This window comes from Pangasianodon hypophthalmus, chromosome 11 (genome assembly GCF_027358585.1).
Source record: "Pangasianodon hypophthalmus isolate fPanHyp1 chromosome 11, fPanHyp1.pri, whole genome shotgun sequence".
NCBI lineage: Eukaryota > Metazoa > Chordata > Actinopteri > Siluriformes > Pangasiidae > Pangasianodon > Pangasianodon hypophthalmus.
Window position 1 is genome coordinate 2,010,605 of NC_069720.1, and position 26,835 is coordinate 2,037,439.

General features: G+C 37.6%; 2 protein-coding genes across 2 annotated transcripts; both read right to left on the reverse strand.

Annotated features, from left to right (window-relative positions):
- Positions 1-1,032: 1,032 nt before the first annotated feature.
- LOC113536364 (histone-lysine N-methyltransferase KMT5B) lies at positions 1,033-14,762 on the reverse strand. The gene is given in 12 exon segments (XM_034308902.2): positions 1,033-2,441; positions 7,127-7,281; positions 7,283-7,324; positions 7,437-7,558; positions 7,560-7,574; positions 8,536-8,555; positions 9,897-10,063; positions 10,170-10,279; positions 10,374-10,539; positions 11,740-11,887; positions 13,042-13,232; positions 14,372-14,762. Coding segments are annotated over 11 exon segments (2,397 nt in total). The 5' UTR covers positions 13,193-13,232; positions 14,372-14,762; the 3' UTR covers positions 1,033-1,140.
- A 3,998-nt stretch (positions 14,763-18,760) lies between these two features.
- LOC113536731 (heat shock factor-binding protein 1-like) lies at positions 18,761-26,564 on the reverse strand. The gene is made up of 4 exons (XM_026930861.3): positions 26,384-26,564; positions 25,251-25,317; positions 24,234-24,392; positions 18,761-21,873 (listed from the first exon to the last, which is right to left on the reverse strand). Exons 1-3 carry the CDS (start codon positions 26,426-26,428, stop codon positions 24,271-24,273), a joined length of 234 nt encoding a protein of 77 aa, XP_026786662.1. The 5' UTR covers positions 26,429-26,564; the 3' UTR covers positions 18,761-21,873; positions 24,234-24,270.
- Between the last annotated feature and the right edge of the window lie 271 nt (positions 26,565-26,835).

Sequence of the window (26,835 nt, forward strand, 5' to 3'; positions counted from 1 at the left end):
TAATTATTTAAATGTTTAAAGAGGTCATGTTTTAGCAACACGATTCTTTTGTAACGTCCCCAAAATGAACCTTGTGACCACAAGGCGACCATAATGATTTTTCTGACAATGATTTAATCTAAAAAGCCCCGTGTTTAGATTTCATTCTCTAAGCAGCTTGTTTTCACTTCTTATCATTTATACAATACGAATGTAAATATTTGCTTGTGCGAAGCTAGGATAAAATTTGCGCTAACTTTATACCTAATTAATAACTGAATGCTACATGGTTTAAGTAACATAAGCGATTTTTAAAGGTATCTGCGAATGATACAAGTCTGTCTTTATTAGAGAACTTTTTTTTTTTTTTTATGAAACAATTTGTACAAAATAAGCAGTGGCGCTGTGAGACTCTGGTGGTGTAACGATACCACACACACTTCAGAAAAGTGTGTATCTGGAAACTAAAAGTATCTGGAACTACTTTTTACTGTATCGCTCCAGTTTCACAACACCGTAAGAACAATGTTGGTAAGAATCTCTCTCATCAGAGTGATGGAGAATAACCTAGCATGCAAAGAGAGAAAATATTTCACCACCAATCCCCTCAGCGTGTCTCGTTGGACTGCTAAACGCGGTAAACGATAAACAGCACATTCTACCCTGAGGCCCTCGTTTACAAAAAGAAAGAAACTAAATGATGCTAATGCACATCATTCATATCTGTCCTTTCCCCTTCAGTGAATTGGCTTTTCTGCCACGTGAATTCTATTCACGTTTAGCCATAAATTGTAAATGGTACAGCAACGGCGTAAATGTTTCACATCAACCTCATCCTCATACCTTTAGTGTTTCCACTGCTGGTTTCAATTTACGTTACACAGTCATGTACTTTAAACTTGACATCTGCCCATAGACCTCCACAGACCACCATCTTAAGTGCCATTTTAAATTTGCTATTTTTCTGTTCAGGGAAACCTTCAAATTCTTATCCACAGTAATCACACACATGCTACAGACACACTGGATAGAGATTAGATTGGGGGGGGGGGGGGGGGGGGAGAAAAAAAGCTCAAGTTATTCCTTTAATTATGTTTTTCTTTTCAGTGACATGATCAGAGTTAACCTGAAGTTTATGTACAAGTGAGTCTGAAGGTGAGCTTATGCATTCAGCCTCAACGACTGATCCTCTCTCCTCCTGGAGGAGATATCGATGTCTATGGAATCTTTGCCTAGAATGAGCCGGAGACGTTTTGCTGGTGGAAGCGGGATGAAATCGTCCTCGTAATCATCATCATCATCATCGTCATCATCATCATCATCATCATCATCATCATTCTCCTCCTCTGATGAAGGCTGCTCATCCACATGGTTGCTCCTGTGACTGCCGTTGAGACACGTCTGCGCCACCAGGCGTTCGCTGTCCTCGCGTTTCAGCTGGATCTTCAGTTTGCTGGAGCTCGTTCGGGACGCGGAACTGAAGCCGTTGTTGAACCTGGCTCCGTAAGAGCTTCCCTCGTTGCGTTCGTGGTCTTTGCCGAGCTTGATGCTGATCTTTGAGGAGTTCACGTGAGCCTGTCTGGTCTCGCCGCTGTCCCTACGTCTGCGCAAGGTCAGCTTTGGAATCCCTGTGCTGCTATCCAGAATCACTGCGTCGTAGTGTGGAATTCTGTGCTTCTTTTTCCCTTTTCCCAAACTCCGACTGCTTCCCTTAGACTTGTCCTTTTTGGAGGAACCGCAATGCCGAGGCCTTTCGGGAAACCCCAGCAGCACGTCCTTGACGCTAGGACTTTGCATAAACCTTGGCATGAAAGTTTCACTGCGCTCGTCCTCACTTTTTATCCTCCTGTCCAGCTGGAGCTGAGTAAACTGGTGATGCTGCGAGTTAGAAACTCTCGGGACGTACAAGTCTTCTGGCGTTTTCTCGCTCAGCCTCAAGCCGTGGGAGAGGTACTCCTCCATGTCAGCCGGCTCCGTTTTAATGACCGGGTTTTGGCCTTCAAAAGTGCTTCGTTCACCGTTAACGCCGTCATCTTCCTGCGCCTTATGCAAAGTCCTCATCGACCTTCGAGTCCTGTAAGAGCAACTCTCTGATTCTGCAGGACATTTTAAAGACGGCTGATTGTTTTCCTTCGCGATGTGCTGTGTTAAACAGTCTCTAGATCCCGCCGAGTTAAAAGTTCGAAGCGAGTCCTTCTCCTTTTTAACGCGGACGTCTCTGCAGAGCGCAGCCTTCGGCTCCTTAGCGGAGGTCTTCGCCTCTGACCCTCGGTTTTGGCTCCGTAACCTTACGTTCGTGAGCGAAGGCTTGGAGGGTTTCGATTTCAGTCTCTTTGGTACCCTGCTATTAGCTTGACTTTGTTTGGAAGGTGAGGTAGATGTGTAAGCTCTTGAGAGAGACTGTCCATCATGACTCCTGGTTTTACTTACCCTCGTGCTAGCCGGCGTTCTTTTCCTAGACGCTAAATAGAAAAAAAGACTTTAATTAGAAATGTTTGTCCGACTGTTTTTCTTCACACACTACATCGTTCATACTGCAGCAATTTTGAATTCTCAATTCTGATTGGTCAGAAGGCGTGGATTAATCTACTATAACTGCAGCTGCAAATCACAGGTTTACGTACACGAATGCGCTCGTTCTGCTCCGTTATCGTTTCTATAGTAACAGCTCATTCACAGGGAATTGTACGGCAAACGCTCCACTAATAATAAACAGATTAAAAATGTGTTTAATTGTTGATCTGTAAGGAAACATTTGTTTAACATATTTATGGAAGGAGTCTCCAGTGTCAGAGGTAAAGATTCAAATTTTCAGATATCGTCAGGACAGACGAGTTTACGCTTTTTTTTTTTTTTTTACGTTTCTCTGTAATATGACAATAATTTGTTAATAACACGGACTTTTCCATAATAGTAAACGTAACTATAGAAGGATAAAAAATGTATTAAAAATAAAAAAAGAATGCAGTGTTGGGCAGAATTGCTGTGGTATAAGAGGAAATAAAACACTCTGGGACATTGCTCTTATAGGAAAATAATCAGCTTCAGGGTGGTCACAGCGACTCTGCTTCCTCCCAACACCCAGTCGTTGATTATTTTATTCTAACAGCACCACACAGAGTGGTTTATTCCTTTAAATGAAGTGTTTAAAATGCTATCTATTTTTACTGAGTATATACGCAAGCTTTTCGTTTTCGTCTTTCACGGTGGTTAATCGGGTTTGTTCCGGTATAACGGCAAACGTTTACGCTCAATGTACATCACTGAGATAAGCTGGGAATATAAATGGGAGAAAAATTAAAGAGAACATGAACGCAAAAACTGCTAAAGTTTTTTTTTTTGTTTACATCGTTTCATCGGAACAATCTAAAACGTCAAAGATTTTCTTTAGAATGTTTAACACTAATTATATATTAAAAAAAGTCAATTTCCTTCTTACTAATTTAGAACTTTTACTGAACTCTAACCACCATAAAAGAAGTTGAACAGATTGAAAGGTATAACGACGTAACTATTAGAAAACCGGTAATATTTGGATGATTGTACATGGCTCTTGCCTACTCGTGCTCCTGAGTCTGTGTAAATTTTACGCATAAGACGACTAACTAACGTAAACCTCGACTTGATCGACTTCAAATCATATAATTCACTTGAATTACTGCACTTTTATATCTGGAATATCGCTCGATTTTAAACTGTTTTTGTATTTTTATTCGTTTGCAGCGTTTAGCAGACGCTCTTATCCGAAGGCGAATTATAGAAATGCTTTGGAGTCTTGATCGAAAACAAAAACACATCCGCATGCTAGTTCTCTAGGTCAGGAACTAAGAGTACCATTCGAAAACGTTTTGTGGAAAACGAGTCATTTTATTTTATTGGCATTAACTGAAGAATATTAGAAAATAAACATAAATAAAACTAATCGTTCAATTATGACAGAAGAAATGGCGGCGTATAAACGGAGGACAGGCCCGGACTGTCTGCGCAGAGCCGTAAGCTGTAAACAAACAACCTCAGCTGACTAAAGATTTAGCGCTCGCTTATTATTATTAACATTATTAAATATTTTTATTATCATTCAAGTGAGTAAAAAAAATGCCCCTTCTGTTTTTCAGGTTTTACCCTGATCATTCATTTCGTGCTCCCAGCTTTCTGTGCACGTTACCTTTTATGGAGTTTTGTGGGCGTCACTAAATGCAAATGAGCCGCATCAGGAATGTGCTTTGCACTTTACGGGTGATCAACGCACACACTCGAGCACGAAGAAAATCTGCGTTTCCGACACTTTTGTAAATCCGGTAAGAAATGTTTTAATTCGGTTTGACTTACGCAAACATTTACACACAACTTTAATAGAAGTTTGATAAATGAGGCCCATCGAGGCTAACATCCAACTGCGACAAGATAGCTTTTGATTTTTTTTGCTTTTTAATAAAACTATGAATATTTGTTTCCTAGTAAATGTCCATTTGTAACAGATTATTCATTTTACCGAATAAATCCCATTTTAAACATTAAACATTAAACTGAACGTTGACGGATTTGAAAGACTTTTAAGCCTTTGTATAAACCCTGTACATAAATTAAGAGCGACTCTTAAACAAAGCTGTCGGTATAAAAAAAGACCCTTTTTTTTTTTTTTTTTTTTTTTTTTAAATCCTGCACATTTTATGCACCACAGAGCTCTGTTAAGGAAACAGCACAGACAGGTGTGCGGGACTAACAGCAGCTGCGAGCACATTTTCACTGCCAAGTCATCATGGATCAAAGCATCAGCAGAAGCTTTGTAGAGGAACAGAAGAATATATGATGAAGGATCGCCGCCTTGGTGATTTGGTATAAGTCTGATTTAATACAACGAGGCTCTCGGGTCATGTTTCTTGAAAACATGAGTAGAATGACGGCTCATGGGTTTACGTCTGGTTTATACGGCTGTGGATTTGCGTCACAACGCTGAGAAGGGGTTTATGGGTAAGCACGGTGCTCAGAGGTGCACTGACAGGGTCCAAGATCCTAACAGCGTGTCAGGTTTATTTACGAGACTTGGACGAGAACGACTTTTGTCTTTTATCTCAAAATCGCAATAAAAATAACTCTTGCTATGAAGAGAACGGTACAGAAAAACAAACAACTCAAGGCTTTTATGGACTTTTGTACTTTTCTGAGATTTTGTGATTTAGTCTTTTTTATTACTATTTAATAAATAATTACAACGACACTAATTTGGTGTTCTAAGAGTGCTTATATTTTCTACAACCGTGCTGGGTTACACACGTTTCACTGCGTATGTCACTCCGTTCTTCTGTGTTCGCAACGTAAAATTCAACTTCCTAGTTCAAAACGGTTACTACAGTAGAGATCAGGGCCTTTCGCACCGCGGGAACCTTTTCATAGTACCTGAACTAATTGTGGAACTACCCACTTTTTGGCGTTTTCGCACCTCCGGAACTGGGTGCGATTTTAGTACCGACTGCCTTTTTCGAGAACCAAATGAGCTCCTACTCCGGAGCAGGGTCTAACCAGCACGACTGGTCCTATCTGTGACGTAAGTGTTGATTGGCCAAACGCGTACGAAAACGCTCTCACCCGCCATGATTTAAAACGCCATGTAAACATACTGTAGTGTCGACTTATTCCACAAGTATGGAGAACAGCGATAGATGGACGCGAGAAACGACAAAAACACAGCTCCGATCACAGCGTCCTCCATCCTCCGGTTGTTTACGTTGTTGTTCTTTGTTTCCGTTGTTGAACGCCGCGCACAAATGACGTCGCTGTCGACCGGCTTACGTCACTTCCTAGTGCCCGCTGTCGGTGCGAATGCAACCCTTTAAACGGTACTGGGAAATAGTTCGCACAAAATCGCCCTGTACTTTAGTACCGTAAAATTTAGTTATGGAACTAAAGCGGTGCGAAAGACCCTTTAGTGACATCATCAGCGGACAAGGCAAACGATAATTTTCAGGATTGATGTAAATATGAAAGCTCGTCAGCTGATGATGAAAAGATAGAAGGGATGCTAATTTCACCCGGAAGCACCTTTAATGGGAATGTACGAATCATTGTTAGCTATATTAGCTAGCCGACGTGCAAAAAGTGAGTGTGGATTCTTCGAGATCTATTTCCGCAAACGAAGCAAAAATAAACAGTTAATAAGAATTTGGCCACTTATTCATTATTCATAATGTCATTTATTCATTATTAATTTCTTGTTTATAGAATCATCGTATAAAACCAATATCACACTCGCAATCGTGCGGTTACACCGATATCGGCGCGGCTGTGATTAGCTACGGCCGCGTGTCGATATTCGGTATAACCGCACTCTTGTTTGTGTGACGTTGGTTTTATACAAAATTTATACAAAATTTTGTAATTTTTTCACCTGTTAGAATTTTGTACCTAATCTTTAAATTTTCCTCTGTTCAGCACTACTAAATACTTACATAATTTTATGTATTTATTATAAAACAAAATTGCTATTTTTATATTAAAAAATGACAAAAAATTTGTTTATCATAATAAACTGTTATATTTATAACATTTTTAATGCTAGCTAGTTTGTGACATATATCCTACTGTATATACGATGATATTTGTATACAGTGTATCGTATAAACACCTTCAGGTATCGTGATGTGATATTTTTATCATATCGTCCACACTGACTGTAGATTTGTACCTAAGAACTGCTGCTGTAATCATAAAGATGTTCTTCTGGCACGTGGAATAAAACAGGTTCCCTTCTGAGTTAAGGTTTCGTCCTGACGTCGTCGAAGGGAGATTTTTTCTCGCCGTGTTTAATAGAGATCTAAACCTACATCCGGTTTCTGTGACGCCACTTCGTGATGATAAAAGCGCTTGAATTAAATCGATCGAATCGAATCGAATAGATAAACATCATTTCGGAGACGGTACTCAGTAGGCGAGCTTATTATACATTCTAGTTTAAAACGCCGTATCCATGTTTCTTGCAGAGCATCGCTAACCTTTCTGCCCCCCTAGTGGACACGCAGAGTATTGAAACTACGAAGCGAAAATCCGCTTTCAACGTTGACGCGTTCACACGCACGCCAGGCTTTAGACTCTGTAGTTAGACCAACCGTGAGCTGTCATACGAAGGCTTCGATTTGCCGAATGATCTTACATGAATGTGTTTTTGGTGAATCCTGAGTGTCTGCGTCGGTGTGCGAGCCGACGGAATGGACGTCGGAGTTCTGACTCGCTTCTCCCAGCTTCTTCAGCCTGTTGAGTCGCCGGTCCGTCTCCCTCAAGCCGTATTTGCTATTGATCACAGGAACCGCACGGGAAGTCCATTTTTGATTTGAAAGCACCGGTGCAACGTCTGAAAACGAGTCACGCGTTAATCGGGTGTGTATTAAAACAAAATAAAACAAAAATTCTCAGGACACATGAAAAAGAAAGGAAAAAAAAAAAAAAGGTTTAGGTTTTGTTACCTTTCGCACGTGTAGCATTCGCAAAATTCGTTGCTTTCTCCGAAGAAGCCGTCGCCGTAGTAACAGGAGATTTCTTCCCCCGGTTCGATATCTCGGAGAACTTTGACGCAAGCCGTGTCGCGCGCCGGTCGACACAAACTGATTAAAGGAAAGAAAGAAGGAAAGAAAGAAAGAAAGAAAAGGAAAAAAGAGCAAAAGAAAATAAGAAAAGGAAAGAAAGAAAGAAAGGGAGGGAGGAAAGAAAAGAAAGGGAAAGAAAGAAAGAAAGAAAGAAAGACAGAAAGAAAGAAAGAAAGAAAGAAAGAAAGAAAGAAAGAAAGAAAGAAAGAAAGAAAGAAAGGAAGGAAGGAAGGAAGGAAGGAAGGAAGGAAGGAAGGAAAGAAAGAAAAGAAAGAAAGAAAGGAAAGAAAAGGGAGGGAGGGAAGGAAGGGAGGGAGGGAAAGAAAAAAAAGGGAGGGAAAGAAAGAAAGAAAGAAAGAAAGAAAAGGGAGGGAAGGAAGGAAAGAAAGAAAGAAAGAAAGAAAGAAAGAAAGAAAGAAAGGGAGGGAGGGAGGGAGGGAAGGAAGGAAAGAAGGAAAGAAAAGGGAGGGAGGGAAAGAAAGAAAGAAAGAAAGAAAGAAAGAAGAAAAAGAAAGAAAGAAAGAAAGAAAAGGGAGGGAGGGAGGGAGGGAGGGAAGGAAGGAAGGAAGGAGGGAAGGAAGGAAGGAAGGAAGGAAAGAAAGAAAGAAAGAAAGAAAGAAAGAAAAGGGAGGGGGGAGGGAAAGAGGGAAGGAAAGAAAGAAAGAAAGAAAGAAAGAAAAGGGAGGGAGGGAGAGAGGGAAGGAAGGAAAGAAAGAAAGAAAGAAAGAAAGAAAGAAAGAAAAGGGAGGGAGGGAGGGAGGGAGGGAAAGAGGGAAGGAAGGAAGGAAAGAAAGAAAGAAAGAAAGAAAGAAAGAAAGAAAGGAAGGAAGAAAGAAAGAAAGAAGGAAAGAAAGAAAGAAGGAAAGAAAAAGAAAGAATAGGGAGGGAGGGAGGGAAGGAAAGAAAGAAAGAAAGATATTCAGCGGTGTTTTCCTCTCAGGAAGTGCGTGATGATGTTTTACGATTAAAAAAAAGTTACCTTGCAATTCGGCCGACAATCTGAAACGAGAAAATAAAGATTTAGCCGAATGTGTTTAAGTCCAGACCTGTGCAACAACAGCGTATGTGTGAGAGGTTTGTGTATGTGTGAGAGGTTTGTGTATGTGTATGTGTCGGGGTTTGTGTATGTGTGAGAGGTTTGTGTATGTGTGAGAGGTTTGTGTATGTGTTGGGGTTTGTGTATGTGTATGTGTCGGGGTTTGTGTATGTGTGAGAGGTTTGTGTATGTGTGAGAGGTTTGTGTATGTGTATGTGTGAGAGGTTTGTGTATGTGTGAGAGGTTTGTGTATGTGTGAGAGGTTTGTGTATGTGTATGTGTGAGAGGTTTGTGTATGTGTATGTGTGAGAGGTTTGTGTATGTGTGAGAGGTTTGTGTATGTGTGAGAGGTTTGTGTATGTGTATGTGTGAGAGGTTTGTGTATGTGTGAGAGGTTTGTGTATGTGTGAGAGGTTTGTGTATGTGTATGTGTGAGAGGTTTGTGTATGTGTGAGAGGTTTGTGTATGTGTGAGAGGTTTGTGTATGTGTATGTGTGAGAGGTTTGTGTATGTGTGAGAGGTTTGTGTATGTGTGAGAGGTTTGTGTATGTGTATGTGTGAGAGGTTTGTGTATGTGTATGTGTCGGGGTTTGTGTATGTGTATGTGTGAGAGGTTTGTGTATGTGTATGTGTGAGAGGTTTGTGTATGTGTGAGAGGTTTGTGTATGTGTGAGAGGTTTGTGTATGTGTATGTGTGAGAGGTTTGTGTATGTGTCGGGGTTTGTGTATGTGTATGTGTCGGGGTTTGTGTATGTGTATGTGTGAGAGGTTTGTGTATGTGTGAGGGGTTTGTGTATGTGTGAGAGGTTTGTGTATGTGTGAGAGGTTTGTGTATGTGTGAGGGGTTTGTGTATGTGTGAGAGGTTTGTGTATGTGTGAGGGGTTTGTGTATGTGTGAGAGGTTTGTGTATGTGTGAGAGGTTTGTGTATGTGTCGGGGTTTGTGTATGTGTATGTGTCGGGGTTTGTGTATGTGTATGTGTGAGAGGTTTGTGTATGTGTGAGAGGTTTGTGTATGTGTGAGAGGTTTGTGTATGTGTGAGAGGTTTGTGTATGTGTGAGAGGTTTGTGTATGTGTGAGAGGTTTGTGTATGTGTGAGAGGTTTGTGTATGTGTCGGGGTTTGTGTATGTGTATGTGTCGGGGTTTGTGTATGTGTATGTGTGAGAGGTTTGTGTATGTGTGAGAGGTTTGTGTATGTGTATGTGTGAGAGGTTTGTGTATGTGTGAGAGGTTTGTGTATGTGTCGGGGTTTGTGTATGTGTATGTGTCGGGGTTTGCGCTGTTTCCGGGTCGTGATGGATACCGTGGTTGATGAAGGCGGCGGGTCCGAGCCAGAGCTGAGCGCAGTTTTTGCGGGTGGAGTACATGACGCTGAAGTCGTTCTCGCCGTGGCGTAACAGCAGGTTCTCCTCGCTGGCCGAGAGCTCAGCAATGCAACCCACCAGGTGCTCTATCTTATCGTTCCTCTTCCTGTACGAACGTAAAACACACTTAGAGATCACGTACGAGTACGAGTTCAGACACGGGAACGACAACGACAGCGACAGCGACAGCGAAGTCGGCGTTATTCTCGTACCATTCTTTCGTTGCGACGATTTTGGCTCCGTTTTGCTCAGATGAATATCGGTTGCAGGGCAAAATCTCGAACCCGCTGTCACTCGCAAACATGCGGAGATAAACGAATACCTACCGGAATATAAAAGGAATAATAAACACCATAAACCTCATCATCATCATCATCATCACACGTGAAAGAGCAGCATGCTTTAAAAAGACGTACGTGTTGTTTGAAAAGTTTCTCCTGAGCCTTCGTCTTGGACAGAAGATGATTTCTGGAAGAATCTCCAGAAGTTAAAGCTTCGTAAGCTTTCTCAAGGTCGCTGTGTTTTTTAAAACTCTCTATAATGTCCTTCAGCTCGTCTTGTCTTCCTTTAACGGGTCGAAATCTGGACGGAAATGAAATCAGAACACGGAGATCGTCACGCGTTTCACACAGAACGTTCACGCTTATGAATATCTACAAAAAATTAGGGCCTTTTTAGGAAAACATTTGGAAGATTTTCCTTCCAAAGCGCTTGTTACTATTCTATAATTTAATAAAAAGTAAATTTCACATATAGACAAATTTTCTCAAATTAAAAAAAAACAAATAAAAAAAATTTTAAAATAGTTTTTTGGGCCAAACTCGAATGAATGCCTTAGCGTTTTCTTTTTAATTTTAATTAATTTTTAATTCTTTTTTTTTTCCTAACTTTTTTAACTTATGTAATCAGTTTATCTGTACAGAATAATGCTAATTAATTTGTTAAAAATTAGACTTCTATTAAAAAAAATTTGATCAGCAATAAATATTAAATATTTTCAATGTGAACAATTTTTGTTTAAAAAAAAAAAAAAAAAACACAGTAGAAAGAGATTTTTTAAAAATTCCTACACATGGACAATCTGTTTACTTTTACTATAAGTGATATTTTAGATATTTAAAATTTAGATATACAATTTAAAATATTAAAAAACTCTTCTAAAGAATGTGGATGCGTTTTCGATCATTTCTGGCTGAAATAGTTAAGCAGCACATCATAAATAAAATCAATTTTTTTTTATTTTATTTTAATTAATCCAAGCTTACGAATATATTCACAGAACTTCGAGCTATTTTTAGAAAAACATTAACATAAGAAGTAACTCATCTACAAATTCCTTCGATCATTATTACAATCGAACGTAATCTTGTGTGCTTAACTTTGTGTAAAACAAATTTTTATTGAAGGTTGTTTTATTTTTTTAAACTTTGAAATCAGCTATTTGCTGAACGTTGTTCAGAAATTATATTTTCTGTAATTTTGGTCAACATTAAAAATTTAAACATATTTAATATTTCTTTTTTAAAACTCATGGTATTGCTACAGACAGACAACCATTTGCTTTTTAATTCTGTTTAAGTGATATTTAGAAAAAGTTAGAATCCTTATGACATACAATTTTAAGCAATAATAATAATAATAATAATAATAATAATAATAATAATAATAAACCTTTTAAAGAATCTGGATATGTTTAATTTTCAGGGTATCGATGCCTGAAATGCTTCATTAGAGCACGATAAATAAAATCAATCTGAATAAAAATCACTAGAAGTTAGCGACCTGGTGTTCATCTTATGGGTTTGAAAGCCGAGGTAAGGATCGAGGATGAGGCTCGTGGTCAGGTCGTCGTTCTCGCACAGCTCCTTAGCCGTCATTCCTGACGACGGGACGTGGCGTCTTTCCACCTCCATCGGACCACCGTTGAAACCTGAACGACCAAAAAAATAAAAATAAAAAAAGATTACACCAAAGTATAACCGAATTATTCATTCATTCCTCTTTATCCTGGTCAGAATGAATACGGAGATAAAAACTTCATTCTCTTGGGGAAAAAAAAATACATATATAATTAGACGAGAGTGGATTATTTTTACGAAGAAACAAAAAAATTTAAAAAAAAAATTTATTGAGGAACAAAAAAAAGCTACATAGCTAGGATTAGCTTGCTAGTGAAGTCAAGAATTGATTTAGCTAAGATAAGTAGTGGTATGTTCTTAAAAATAAACGAATAAATAAAATATTTGCTAACGTATTATCTACTAACTAGAATTTAAACTTCAACTTAATAAGCGAAAATAATTTTTAAAAAAATATTTAAAAGTTTTTTCAAGCGGATTAAAGTTAGCCTAGCTAGCTAGCTACCAGCTACACCAAAAAAAAAAAAAAAAAAATTGACAAGCATGAGATTTGTTCAATATGCTTCTGTTTCTATTTTTTCTTTTTAAAGAGAAAAGAGGTCTTTTTAAAGACGCCGTATAAAATACAGTTGTTTATTATTATTATTATTATTATAAATATTGTTATTACTATTAATATTATTATTGTGATTATTACAGAATATACTGTAGATACACTAGATATGGAATACAAAGATAATTTATTATTATTATTATTATTATTATTATTATTATTATTATTGGCATGTATAGAGGTACACTAATTTTTTTTTTTAATCCCTGAACACCTTCAGTACAGATTTATTTATAAACATAATAATTTTACGAACTTTTAAAACATAATATTCATGTTATTATATAATTGTGTACACAAACATTGTGGCTATTTATCTGTATATTTATTTAAATGCTTAATTATTTTATTTTTAGTAAAACTATCCTATGTTTTTATGCCATTCGATTATAGGTAGAATAATGAATAACAAAAAAAATAAATATAATAATTAACTCTGATTATGGAAAATAATATCTCGAGTTAAACGTCGTCGTGTTGTTGTTATTTGCAGGGACGTGAAGAGACGCGGTTGTTCGGTCGTTGTTGAACCGTACGCACCGTATGGTTTGGATTTTCACGCCTGCGTTAGACGTGGAGTGTTTGGAGCGTACGGGGAATGAAATGACTCACGGCGGCTGCATCTCCGGCTGCTGAGCGAGCTCTTGCTGTGACGCAGATGCTGAGCGCGGCTCTGGCTCCCCGGCTGTTCGCTGAACCTGCTGCCATGTCGTCTGCCATTTACTACCATGTTCTTCTTGGATTCTCCACTCATCCACTTCATACCCGCAGAGCGCCCGCGTTAGTCGCATCGAGTCTCTGTGCTGAGAAAGACGTGAAGACAAGACGACGGAGATGATTTACAGTTTCACCAACAGTTAATGTAACCACAAACGGACAAAAAGTACAACGTGTCTAGGCTGAAATTAGTGAACAAAAGAGTTTTGACTGTCATGGTAACGTTATGTTAAATAAATCACTCAGAAAACGACAAATAGTTTAAATGAATAACCGGCTAGTTAATTCAAATGACTCTAATGTTAATTATATCTCAATGCAGGAAGACGTGTGGGCGTGTCCTGATTTACATATTCATGAATATTCATAAGTCCCGGCATTTTGTTTAGGCTACAGGTGTACAGATATACCTGGGTCATTTTTTAAGACCAAAAAAATTCCAAAAGGGTTTAAAATGACATCTAAATAAGAAGATATCGTGGCTTTGTTACTGTTCATAGTTACATAATGTTGTTGTTTTTTTTTTTTTAAATAAAACATTTAGCTTTACTGACCATAAACTCCTCCACCCTTTTCACAAACAAATAAAAATCTCACTCACATGACATTTAATATAAATAATATTTATATTTAATAGTTAAATCCAACCAGTTGTGTATATATTTCAATAACAGAAAGACTAAATATGATAAACTTGTTATAATTTGTAGTAGAAACGAAAGCGATTACTCGGTTAGCTATGAAGCTACATAGCTAGGATTAGCTTGCTAGTTAAGTCAAGAATTGATTTAGCTAAGATAAGTAGTGGTATGTTTTTAAAAATAAATAAATAAAATATTTGCTAACGTATTACCTACTAACTAGAATTTAAACTTGAACTTAATAAGCGAAAATAATTTTTTTTTTAAATATTTAATGTTTTTTCAAGCGGATTAAAGTTAGCTAGCAAGCCGGTTAACCTAGCTAGCTAGCTAGCAGTTACACCAGACCGGCTAATTTATTTTATTTAGGCATTAATCAGGATTAAATGTCTGATAGAGATTATCATCGATGAGACTGTAAGTTAATATAGATATATCTGTAAATATAAGTAAATAAAGTAAATATAAACAGCACCGTTGTGTCGCTAATCATTTTAGCGTATTAGCATGCTAATTATCAGTTAGCTTCCTAGCTTATCTGGCTAACTTGGCATTTTTTAAGTTGTTAGAAATTAAATACTCACTTAGTCATTGGCTGCCATGGTGAATCAGACCTCAATCTTTCACTATGATCCAAATTCTAAGTAATTAAAATCCTTAAAAAATAATGATAAACATATATCTAACTTAGCTACACTAAAAAAAATCAACATTAAAATTCAAGATGGCGGCCGTCCGTGAAAAAGAAAAGGCCGCACATCAAATCGGTGTCGAAAACTGGAGCTTAATGCTTTATATTTCTCAAAAAACGGAAAATAAATCATATAAACACAAACTTGTGAGTTATAAAATTCAACATCATTAATTTAGTTAGTAACATAATATTTAAATAAGCGATAAAATAGTCGGATAAGAACTACTACCCCGTACTCGGAGGAACACGAAAGTAGTTCCGTAAAAACAAACCGCAGTCCTTTTAAAACGGGTTGCCAGATCCACTATTCTTAAACATCATAAATATAACACACACACACACACACACACACACACACACACACAAAAAATCTGCATTTAAATTGAGAAAAATGACCTATGGATTATTATGCATTAGGATTTGGTGGGCTGATATTTAGAAATGAAGTTTTATACACACAGATTTATCAATGTTTTATATTTGTGAAAACCTTAGTTATTATCACAATAATTCCTATAGTTTTTAGACAAATTTCCACAAAAACAGGCCTTGACCATCCTATATTATTTCAAAATCCAGATTTATAATATAGGACTATTGTAACATTTGAATATTTGAATATTTTAGAGTGTCAGGAACATACGCAGCTGATGTGTAACTTAAGTGGCTAAAAATGAAAACAAAGGAATATTCCTTGCACTGACTTATGAGTCTAGTGGAAAGTGTTGTGTTGTTATAGGAAAATAATCCACCCCTGGGTGGTGTGGTAGTGTTACGGCTCTATGCCAAGCTAAAGAGTCTGGTTTATACTTGGTGCATGATTCTGTGTGTGTGTAGAAGCAGCAGTAACACAAGCGGTATTGTTCACACACTCCCTGAATATCTTATTTCTATCTGGAAGATTGAAAAGTGTCACGTCTCCGTCTGTCAGGTTTCCAAGTCGAACTGTAAAATGTTTCCCAATTTTATTCACAGTGACATTGTCGTGGCAAATACTTCTGCAAATCAGAATAAGAAAAATAAGTTACAAAGTCAAGTGGTTCTGGATGCCAAAAATCTATAGACTTTATTGAATCAAACAACAATTCTAAAACAATAATCTCATTGGATGGAGTTTTCTCTTCTTTCTTTTACATCTGCCTCTCGTCACAATTATTTCACTGTCCCCTTATCTTAGTTTTAACCGTGGCGAGAGTTCAGTCAGTTTATTTTTCAAAAACAACATTAGCCTTCACCTTAAAATAACTCCATCTTCAAGGTCACACCAGTTTGTTCTCACAGAAACATCCCTGCAGGATCACAGGCCTAGAGTCACTCTTCTAAATGCACCAGAAATGGTAGAGTGATGAAGCTCATATAAATGAAGCTCTAAAAGTTAATACATGAGGTGATTTAAGGTCACTGTTGCATAGATACTGTTTGATATAATACTGATTAACAAATGATATTGATTTAGATAACAGGAAATTCCTCCATAACATCAAACACACTGACGATTTCTGCCTCTGTGAAAACTTTCCGCTGTTGTCGTGATTGTTGTCATGAACTGTGTCCTAACTAAAAAATACTCTGACCTTACATTCAAAAATGTTTAATAATCTAGAAAATTCAGAAGATTGGTACGCAAAACAGACCTTATGGTAAGTTTTCAGGTGACATGAGAGGTTTTTAAAATTCAAACAGTAACTGTAAAAGGAAAAGCAATTAGCGTTAGTACACGAGTACTGTGGTCACATTTTGTTGTTTTAAATGTGCTTTAATAAATAAAATTTTCCAGATGCCTCTTAATTCACTGAGGTGCCTTTCAATACAATCAATTTAGCCCTAATTTTAAAAAAAAAAGTATTTGACCATAAGAATAAAACACTGTGGTGTGAAGTTATAGGATAATAATCAATGATCAGGTGGTGTAATGAAGCGGAATTACTGTTACAACACCAAAGTTGATTATTTTCCTATTTAGCTTTACTGACCATAAACTCCTCCACCCTTTTCACAAACAAATAAAAATCTCACTCACATATAATATAAATAATATTTATATTTAATAGTTAAATCCAACCAGTTGTGTATATATTTCAATAACAGAAAGATTAAATATGATAAACTTGCTATAATTTGTAGTAGAAACGAAAGCGATTACTCGGCTAGCTATGAAGCTACATAGCTAGGATTAGCTTGCTATTTAATTCAAGAATTAATTTAGCGAAGTTAAGTAGTGGTATGTTTTTAAAAATAAATAAATAAATAAAATACTTGCTAACATTATCTACTAACTAGAATTTAAACTTGAACTTAATAAGCGAAAATAATAATAATAAAAATTTAATGTTTTTTCAAGCAGGGTAAAGTTAGCTAGCAAGCCGGTTAACCTAGCTAGCTAGCTGGCAGCTACACCAGATCGGCTAATTTATTTTATTTAGGCATTAATCAGGATTAAATGTCTGGTAGAGATTATCATCGATGAGACCATAAGTTAATATAGATTTGTAAATATAAGTAAATAGAGTAAATATAAACAGCAGAATTAGAAGCAGAATTACTGTTACAACACCAAAGTTGATTATTTTCCTATAACAGCACATCTTGAAGTTTTTTTTTTTTACTGCACTTATACCACAGCAATTTATCAACAATTACTATTACTTATTCTATTATTATCATTATAGAGTAGCCAATTTCATGAAGTTTAACCAAAATTGTTAATGCAGCGTGTGAAAGAACATTTGATTGGCAGGATATATGGACTTGATGTGTTTTGCAATATATAGTCTTGTCCGAAAGTATTGGAACGGTAAGGCCAATTCTTTTATTTCTGCTATAAACTGAAGACATTTGGGTTTGAGGTAGATGAATATGAGATGATAGATCAGAATTTCATGTGACTGACAGGAGTTTCTTGTTGCCCAGGTTTGTCCTGTTAGATTGACTGTTTAAACAATTAATAGCTTTGAATGTCTACTCTTAGTTTGAGCCCTGGGTTTTGCCTGTGAAGACTGCAGTTGCTGTTAAAAAGGATAAACCAACATGAAGACCAGAGAGCTGTCTCTGGGAGAAAAGCAAGTCATTTTGAAGCTTAGAAAAGAGGGAAAATCAATCAGGGCCATTGCACAAACATTGAGCAAAGCCAATACAACAATTTGGAATGTCCTGAAAAAGAAAGAAACCACTGGTGTACTAACAACCAGACATGGAACAGGTCGGCCAAGGAAAACTACAGCAGTTGATGACAAACATTGTGACAGCTGTGACGAAAAACCCTAAAACAACAGTCAGTGATATCAGCAACAACCTCCAAAGGGCAGGGGTGAAGGTATCACAATCCACCGTTTGAAGAAGACATTGGGAGCACTTTGAGAAAAGTTCTGGACCCAAGATTAATCTCTACCAAAGTGATGGAAAGGCCAACATGTGGAGAAAGAAAGGATCCAAAACATAAGAGCTCATGAGTCAATCATGGTGGAGGTAGTGTCATGGCTTGGGCTTGCATGGCTCTTTCTCGAACAGACTCACTAATCTTTACTGATGATGGAACTCATGATGTAGCAGCAGAATGAATTCAGAAGTCTACAGAAACATTCTGTCTGCCAATTTACAGAGAAATTAATCCACCCTAATTGGAAGGAACTTCATCAGAGACAAAGACAATGACCCAAAACACACTGCCAACACAACAAAGGACTTCATCAGGGGAAAAAGTGGAAGGTTTTAGACTGGCCAAGTCCATCACCAGATCTTAACCCAACTGAGCAGCATTTCACCTCCTGAAGAGGAGACTGAAGGGAGAAACCCCCCAAAACAAACAATAACTGGAAGAAGCTGCGCTACAATCCTGGAAAAGCATCACAAAAGAAGAATGCAACAGTTTGGTGATGTATTTGAGTGTCAGTTGATGCAGTTATTGCAAGTAAGAGATATGCAACTGAATATTAAGTGTTATTTATTTTAAGACTATCTGTTCCAATACTTTTTCTCACCTAAAGATTGGGTGGTCTGCCACAAAAGGTGTCATGTTCTAGGTTGTTTAACACATCATAGATGTAAATATTAGGAAATGAAAGCTGAAATTATGATCCATCATCTCATAATCATCTTTTGATCTCAAACCCAAATGTCTTCAGTGTATAGAAAAAACAACACAAAACAAAAAAAAATTAGAATCGACCTTGCTGTTCCAATACTTTTGGAGGGAACTGTCTATGTATTTTGGCATCACACCAGCTTTCAAAGTACAGGTAAGATTAACTATATACATCATAAATTCACTCCACAAACATGATTTAAGATCAGAGAGAAATCAAAGAGTATTTCCTTTATTAAGCATTATTTAGCAGGGAGGGAAAATGACCACAAGTCACATTCACAAAGAATCTCTGTCTCTAACATAATAGCAGGCTGAATATTGTCATGCAAACACAACACAGATTACATACAGTAAGATAAAAATAATACAAATCAAGTATTATTTTTACAAATCCAAAAACGTCTCGATGGCACCAAATACAGCACCTTCAACTGGAAAAATTCGATTCCAGGTGTAAGGTGCAAAGAAATAGCACGTTTTTATTTTCTTAGTAAACTGATTCAAGTAAATTGAGTACATCCAACCTGTTGAACAATCAGTATATCTGTCAAAGATACATGAATATAACAATATATATGGAGGTAATTTCCTCAAGAAGTCATCTTTAATTTCCAACCCACCAAAAAATAATAATAATAATAATAATAATAAAATAAGTAGCACCTGTGTTGAAAGGAACAGTACTGTTATAACTCCAGCATTTTACTACACAATCAACTACTGTTTAAACATGCCCAGTTTGATTATAAGTGTCATAGTTAATCCATTAAACATTTTTTTTTTTTAAAAATTGGGTACATTTACTTTGCTATTTAGACCATTTACTTAGATTTTAAAGGTCTCGGTTATATAAACATTCAATTCTGTTTTATTTCTAGAATGTAGTTTCGGTACAAATCTACACATTTGTACAGACAAATAAAAAAATTAAAAAAAAAAAAAAAAAAAACAAAGGGCAAAATGTAGCACGGAAAATCTCCCTGAGCCAACACGGGGATCATGGGCCGCAAACCAAAAAAACCTGGACAGCAAAGTTAGTTAGTTAGTTAGTTAGTTAGTTAAAAGACTATCATTAAAGATTAAAAAGAAATGAAAATACAATTCTGGATTGTTAGTAGAGAATACGTTTACGTTTGTTAGGATGTACGTAACAATATCCTGAGCAAAAATATCCAGCTAAACTACGTCAGAAAGCGTAGAGCAGACTCAGAGGTATCTCGTCATTTAAAAATATTTATTCCGAGGTGTTTTTCAGAGTCAACTGCAGACTCTTCTGATACATCTGTGATTAAAATTTGATTAAAAATTCTTTAATCCTATGCTACTTAGTGTACCCTTGTGTTAATGTCCTATTTTAACAAAACCACAATCACATTTTTATTCTCGTTAACTAGTAAATGGCAGAAGTACGTTTCCTGTAGCTAGCTAACCGAGTTGTATAGCATCGCAATAAACCGATAAATCATTAAGCATGCACTAGCTAAAGATCAGAGCACCATATTTGGTGTTAAGTGATAAATATTCATATGTATTACAGATTGTATGGTGTCCAGGATCATGCATAGCGTTAATGTTATAGGGTTTTATATTTTTACGCATGCACAGAGCAAATTAGGAATGTTATGAATTTGCGTCAGCGCGTTATTGAGGTGTGTAACATTATTATACTCCGAGATCATCAACCGTGTGTTTATTGACTGGATATTACGTCTAATATCGAACGAGTTCTGTAAATAAAAGCTTTTGTTTTGATGTTTTTTGTTTGTTTTCAACATAAAAGCAACTTTTAGCAGTGTTATAGTCGAATACGGTTCATTTAGAAGCTCTGTGTCTCTGACAAAAATTTCATATTTGCCTGATTTTTATTTTTCACAAACGTTTCCCTTAAATTTATGGCTTCATTGGTGATTTTTTTTTTTTTTTTTCTGGGAGTTGGGGCACATACAGGCATTTTGTTTAAGGATAAAATTGTTTCTTCAATGTGTCTTGACTCTCCTTTAGTTAAAAAAAAAAAAAAAAAAAATCCAGCACTAATACACAAATTAGACTTAATATTACCAGAAAATTTTGTATTTTCCTACAAAAGAAATTTTTTATTCTAACAGAGCACTACAGAATGTCCAAAAAAAAAAAAAAAAAAAAAAAAAAAAAGTATACTCTTAGGAAAAAGTGTTAAAGAGTTCTTTAGGGGTTCGTTTGATAATTAAGAGCTCTTTTACACAAACTTTAGAGGGACAAGCGGAGAACCCTAGAGGAGCTCTACGTTTTCTAATAACATATTCTCTAATGTTTAGTGTTTTAGGATCTGCTCAGCTTTATTAATGTATGTATTTAAAGTATAACAAAATGCACGCTTCAAATATTTTTCAGTAACGTTTTAATATAAGTTTAAGGACATATATTAAGACTTTAGCTATAAATATAATAGATTCATTAAGATATGATTAATAATCTCATAATGGCCTCTTGAATCCTAACGATCATAAATTTAGAGTATTTATTAAATACTATTTAGAAAGAAAGCCCATGATGTCACTGTAACTTTTGTTATATTAAAGACAGTATGAGATTGAACATGGTTTCCAGATTTCTGTGGCTTTAAAACAAAAATATGAAAATGTTAAAAGCAGTGTTTAGACTGTTGCGTATACCGTAAAGCTCATGCTAATGCCTTAAAGTTACGCTAGAATTTTTTTTAACTATTTAGGTTATAACTTCTGCAACCAGAAACAGCTAAACATCTAGTCATACATTTTACTCAGGAAAAGTCGACACTGTGACACTGAAATCGAACCGTTATAGCCGATATAAACCTCTTACCTCAGGCTTCTTCTTTTAAACACGTAGCTTGTTTGTGGTTTGAAAACATGCTTTTATTTATTTGAGATACAGTAATCACACTGGGCATTCGAGTAATCAACCCTCCGGTGGTCTTTGCAGAAAATCTCACCAACAGCACCAAGAAATTTGCTGGAAATCTGAGTGTAAATTCACAGTACATCAGGCGTTTAATAAGATCTATGTTCTTCTGTTTCGCTGTTGCGCTAAAGTTCAGCACGTAGGATTTATGCAGCGTGGATTTGTGCAAGACGCATGAATAAAGAAACAATCAATACCACCACAGACACCGAAAGGTTGTTTTGATTTTGAGGGAGGAAAGAAAGGAGGGAGGGAAGGAGGAACTAGAGAGGAACTAGAGAGGAACATCCATGACGTCACACATCACAGTCTCATTTGACCACAGGCTACAGATCGCAGGACGCTCCCCAAACGTACGGGGGATTCTTCCGGTACCAAAACTGCGTACGCTGTAATAGTGAGAAGTGATAAAAAGTTTCGATGGTTAAGAGATGAGTGTTCATCAATTGATTGTGACATTTTTTTAAAAAAAAAATAAAAACAATAATAATAATAATAATAATAATAGTAATAAAGCAAACCACACGTGCTGAAAGAGCTTGTAGTAATTATGCAGCATTGTTGTTTATATTTATTTAAAAAAAAAAAAAAAAAAAAAAAACTAAGATTTTAAAAGCTGCGTTTCTTCTATTAAAGTTCTCCCAATGCAAACCTTTCTAGCTACCCTTTGCTGCAGAAGTCCAAGAGGTGGAGTCAGAAGTCGAGAGGGTGGAGTCAGAAGTCGAGGGGGTGGAGTCAAAAGTCCAGGGGGTGGAGTCAAAAGTCCAGGGGGTGGAGTCAGAAGTCGAGGGGGTGGAGTCAGAAGTCCAGGGGGTGGAGTCAGAAGTCCAGGGGGTGGAGTCAGAAGTCCAGGGGGTGGAGTCAAAAGTCCAGGGGGTGGAGTCAAAAGTCCAGGGGGTGGAGTCAGAAGTCGAGAAGGTGGAGTCAGAAGTCGAGAAGGTGGAGTCAGAAGTCCAGGGGGTGGAGTCAGAAGTCCAGGGGGTGGAGTCAGATGTCGAGAAGGTGGAGTCAGAAGTCGAGAAGGTGGAGTCAGAAGTCCAGGGGGTGGAGTCAGAAGTCCAGGGGGTGGAGTCAGAAGTCGAGAGGGTGGAGTCAAAAGTCCAGGGGGTGGAGTCAAAAGTCCAGGGGGTGGAGTCAGAAGTCGAGAAGGTGGAGTCAGAAGTCGAGAAGGTGGAGTCAGAAGTCCAGGGGGTGGAGTCAGAAGTCCAGGGGGTGGAGTCAGATGTCGAGAAGGTGGAGTCAGAAGTCGAGAGGGTGGAGTCAGAAGTCGAGAGGGTGGAGTCAGAAGACCAGGGGGTGGAGTCAGAAGTCCAGGGGGTGGAGTCAGAAGTCGAGAAGGTGGAGTCAGAAGACCAGGGGGTGGAGTCAGACCTGCTTTAACTCCTCCCACACATCACTGCTCAAATCTTACAGGTGTCAGATTTTATTTTTAATTTAAAACAGTTTCATCGTCATTTCCTGCTCCTCAGTTCTCAAGTCCTCTGTGCTAAGGGGCGTTAAATTTTTTATTACTTTTATTTTTCACGTTAGATGTTTGTAATCAGCTGAAATTCCAGCGATGTCTTAATTAAGGTGTGCTAATACAGACTGGTGTAGCTTTGGAGGGAGAAAATTAATTTGAGGAGCTTGTGAGATTTGACTTAAAGCGGGACGTCGCATCACGTATCGGCGAACGCCCCAAAAATATGCACGCCGTTATTTTTAGTTGCGTCGCCTCGTTAAAATATTGGCGCTGGAATATTTTCAGTCCAGCCGTAAATGTCCTTATGGTTCACGCTTTGACGCTTTGTCCTCCATGTTTGTTTTTCCTTACTCCCCGACTTAGCGACTTGATTAGTTGGGAGGTGAAAAAGTGCTTTTTTTTTTGAAAAGGTGAACTTTGATAGCTTTGTTGTGGCCGAAAACAAACAAACAAATAAACAAACAAACAAACAAACAAACAAACAAAAACGAGGCTGTACCATCAAAACAGTGCTGCTTCTAAATTAAATAATTCGTTTTAATGCAAAACTGAAAAGTGGGCGGAGTCAAATTTGAAGCTCAGACTTATTTTAAACAAACAAACAAAAAACAAATAAACAAGCGACATGGGAGACGATAGCTCCGATCCAGCTCCACCTCCTGGACCTCCTGGACCTCCTGGACCTCTGCTTCCGCCGCGAAGACTCGGATAATCAGATACAAGGTTTTTTTTTTTTAATGAATAAAAGCTCATCGTTCAGATGGAGTGAATTCGTTTGCATAGTTATTTCACTGAGAGATATCTGAGCCGTGATTGGATGATTTCTAAACCCCGTGTCATCGTTTTATTGCTGTACAGGAAGGATGGCGGTGAGAGGAACTTTCCAGTCAGACTGTATGTCAAAGTCTATGTAAAAACGGCTCATCATTCTTTCCTTTTTTTTTTTTTTTTAACCAACATCATTTTTTTTTTTTTTTTTTGGTAACTCAGGCTTTTCATGAACAGGAATGAGACTGAAAGTGTAAAACCCACACACGTTCTACACTGTAGAGGTTTTTCTTAAAATAGTATTTACACTTCACAAACATGACACACACGCTGTATAATTATATAATTATATAAAGGTTCTACCACCTTACAGGGAAAAAAAAAAAAAAAATCTTCATTACGACTCAGTGGGTTTAAAACCGCATCGTCAGAATTAATACCAAAATGATTTTTTTTTTAATACAGGCAAAACAAATCTGTACAAATCTGAATCGTAAGAGCGTAGCGCGTGACCGATACCTCATGCACTTATTGGATCGGTGGCTCTTTGTCTTCATCATGCCGTTCCTGACGCGTCGCCGATTTTGTTCTCTCCGTCAAACTCCTCCACGCCCGCCTGAGTCATGAGGTCGGAGATGTTCTTCTCCAGGTCGTCGATGCGGGTGCTCATCTCGTCGAGTGTGCTGATTAAGGACAATCTTTAACAGCGTTTCTTGGTCAGAAGGTGTTGATTAGTTTCCTATAACAGCGGCCTCTGACGGTAGCGCAGCTTCAAATCACGTGTTTAATCATTAATAACGCGCAGGTTCTGATACGTTATCGTTTCTATAGTAACGGCTCGTTCACAGGGACTCGTGCGGCGGATTTTACGCGTGTGCGATCGCTGATCTGTGAGGAAACGTTTATTTGACGTTAATGGAAGGAGTCTCCAGCGTCAGCGCTTTGCAACGGTCCGGGGTAAAGCCGGAAGTTTTCCGACATCTTCGGAAAGTTTACTTCCGAGTTTACTCTTTCTGTCTTTTTCAGAGAGAGGTTTAAAAAATAAATAAATAAATAAATAAATAAGTTTTTTTGCTGCAGAACCTAAAGTCTGTGTTTTTGTTTTTTCAACTTTTTTTTTTCCAACTTGTTTCGTGGACGTTCCACAACATTAAACGTAACTATAATCGGATAAAAAGCATGAAGTATGTCGTTATTTAACAAACAAACACGAATCGTTGGCAGACTGCTGTTGTATAAGAGGAATAAAACACACCGGGGCGTGCGGTTATAGGAGAATAATGAACTTCAGGGCAATGACGGGACGCGTCGCACCGTCATGTCGTGTCGTTGTCGGAAAATAATCAACGACGAGGTGGCGGGAACGTGGCGTGCTGGTTTTGTCACACGACCTGAAAAGAGCCTCGCTGCTGGAAATCCAACCTTCGTACTTTTTATCCGTTTATAGTTACTCTTAATGTTGTGGAACATTCAGGAACATCTAAACACCACCCCTGAAACCTGCGTCACCCCGGAACAGGGCTGAATGTAGGATATTTCTTCCGATGATCTGGTCGGACATGGTCTGGAACTTGTCCTGCATCTGCTGCAGTAAACTCTGCACCTGAACAGCAGAAAGGATAAAAATAAAACAGACAAGAATGAACTCAAGTAATCACAGAGACTGGGAGAAAAAAATGAAATCTCTCAATGGTGTGTGTGAGTGAATGAGTGTGTGTGTGTGTGTGAGTGAGAGAGAGTGTGTGTGTGTGTGTGTGTGTGTGTGTGTGTGTGTGTGTGTGGGAGTTTGGGGTCACCAAGTCTTCAGCAAGGAAAGCTAATAAAAAATATATATATATATATAAAAACCATCCTGATCTCCACGCCCACGCGCCGGAGCTGTAGCCATGGCAACAAGCGAACAACGAAAGAGCCACGAGGGCATTTCAAATTTAATTCAAAGCAAATTAAAAACTAACCGTCAACCCCTGGGACGGGTTGCCATGTCATTCCAAAACGGTAAACGAACTACGTGGTATATTTAATTTAAAAAAATTACATAAATAAATTAATTAATTAATTAAATCAACATTCGTTTTAAGAAACGAATACATTAAAAAATAGTCTAAACTGTGACGTAGGAAACGTAATTATCTGAAAACGATCTGGATTTAAAATGTTTAAATTTCTTTATATTAACATTAACGAGAAACTTCTTAAGGAATTAGTAAATCTTAACACACTCTCTCTCTCTCTCACACACACACACACACACACGGTATGGTTGCTAAATCGTGTCTCGAAGTTTTATATTATATATTTCACGACATTAGTTTGGAAAAAATTCAGTTTAGATTAAATGTAATTCGCCAAGCTGTATGGAGTTTAGATTGCTCCAATCTGGCAACCCTGTTTTCTCGTGTCCAAGGAGACGCTACCTGCTAACACTTCAACGCTGGATATTTAAGGACAAAATAAAACGCTAATTAAGTGGTTTGCTAAGAAATTACACATCCAAACCCACACATTAACTAGAAATGTTGTAATATTTATATTTAGTGACGTCAGTAGATAGCCTGGAAGCTAGCTGTCTTAGGTAGCTACGTTAACGCTAACATTACAGCTAATTTAATTCATACAGGCATATAGTAATAATAACAGCAATAATTATTATTATTTTTATTACTCACCACCACGGTTAAATCCTGGGCTGATTTGGGCTCCGTGTCAGACATCTCGAGTGTGTGTGTGTGTGAGAGAGAAGAGAGAGAGAGAGAGAGAAAGTGTTAGATTGAGAAACTCGTGTGAATTTACTGATTTATCTGCACCTCAGTGCGTAGGCGACTGATTGCCCACACAGGAGCGCGCACGCAGCCACACACCCACGCGCACGCACCCACAGCGCGCGCACGCACGCACGCACGCACACACACGCGTGCACGCCTTACCAAGGAGCTTTTCTTCATGACTGAGTTTTGTGGTTTAGTGTTTGTGTCAATAAAACCTTTCATTTACAAATCAGATTATCACTTTGAACGAGTCACGCTTTTGATATCAAAACTGGTGTCATTAGTTGGTTGATTCTTAAAATAAATAAATAAATAAATGGCATAATCAAAATAACTGAATATCAGTTCAGAAT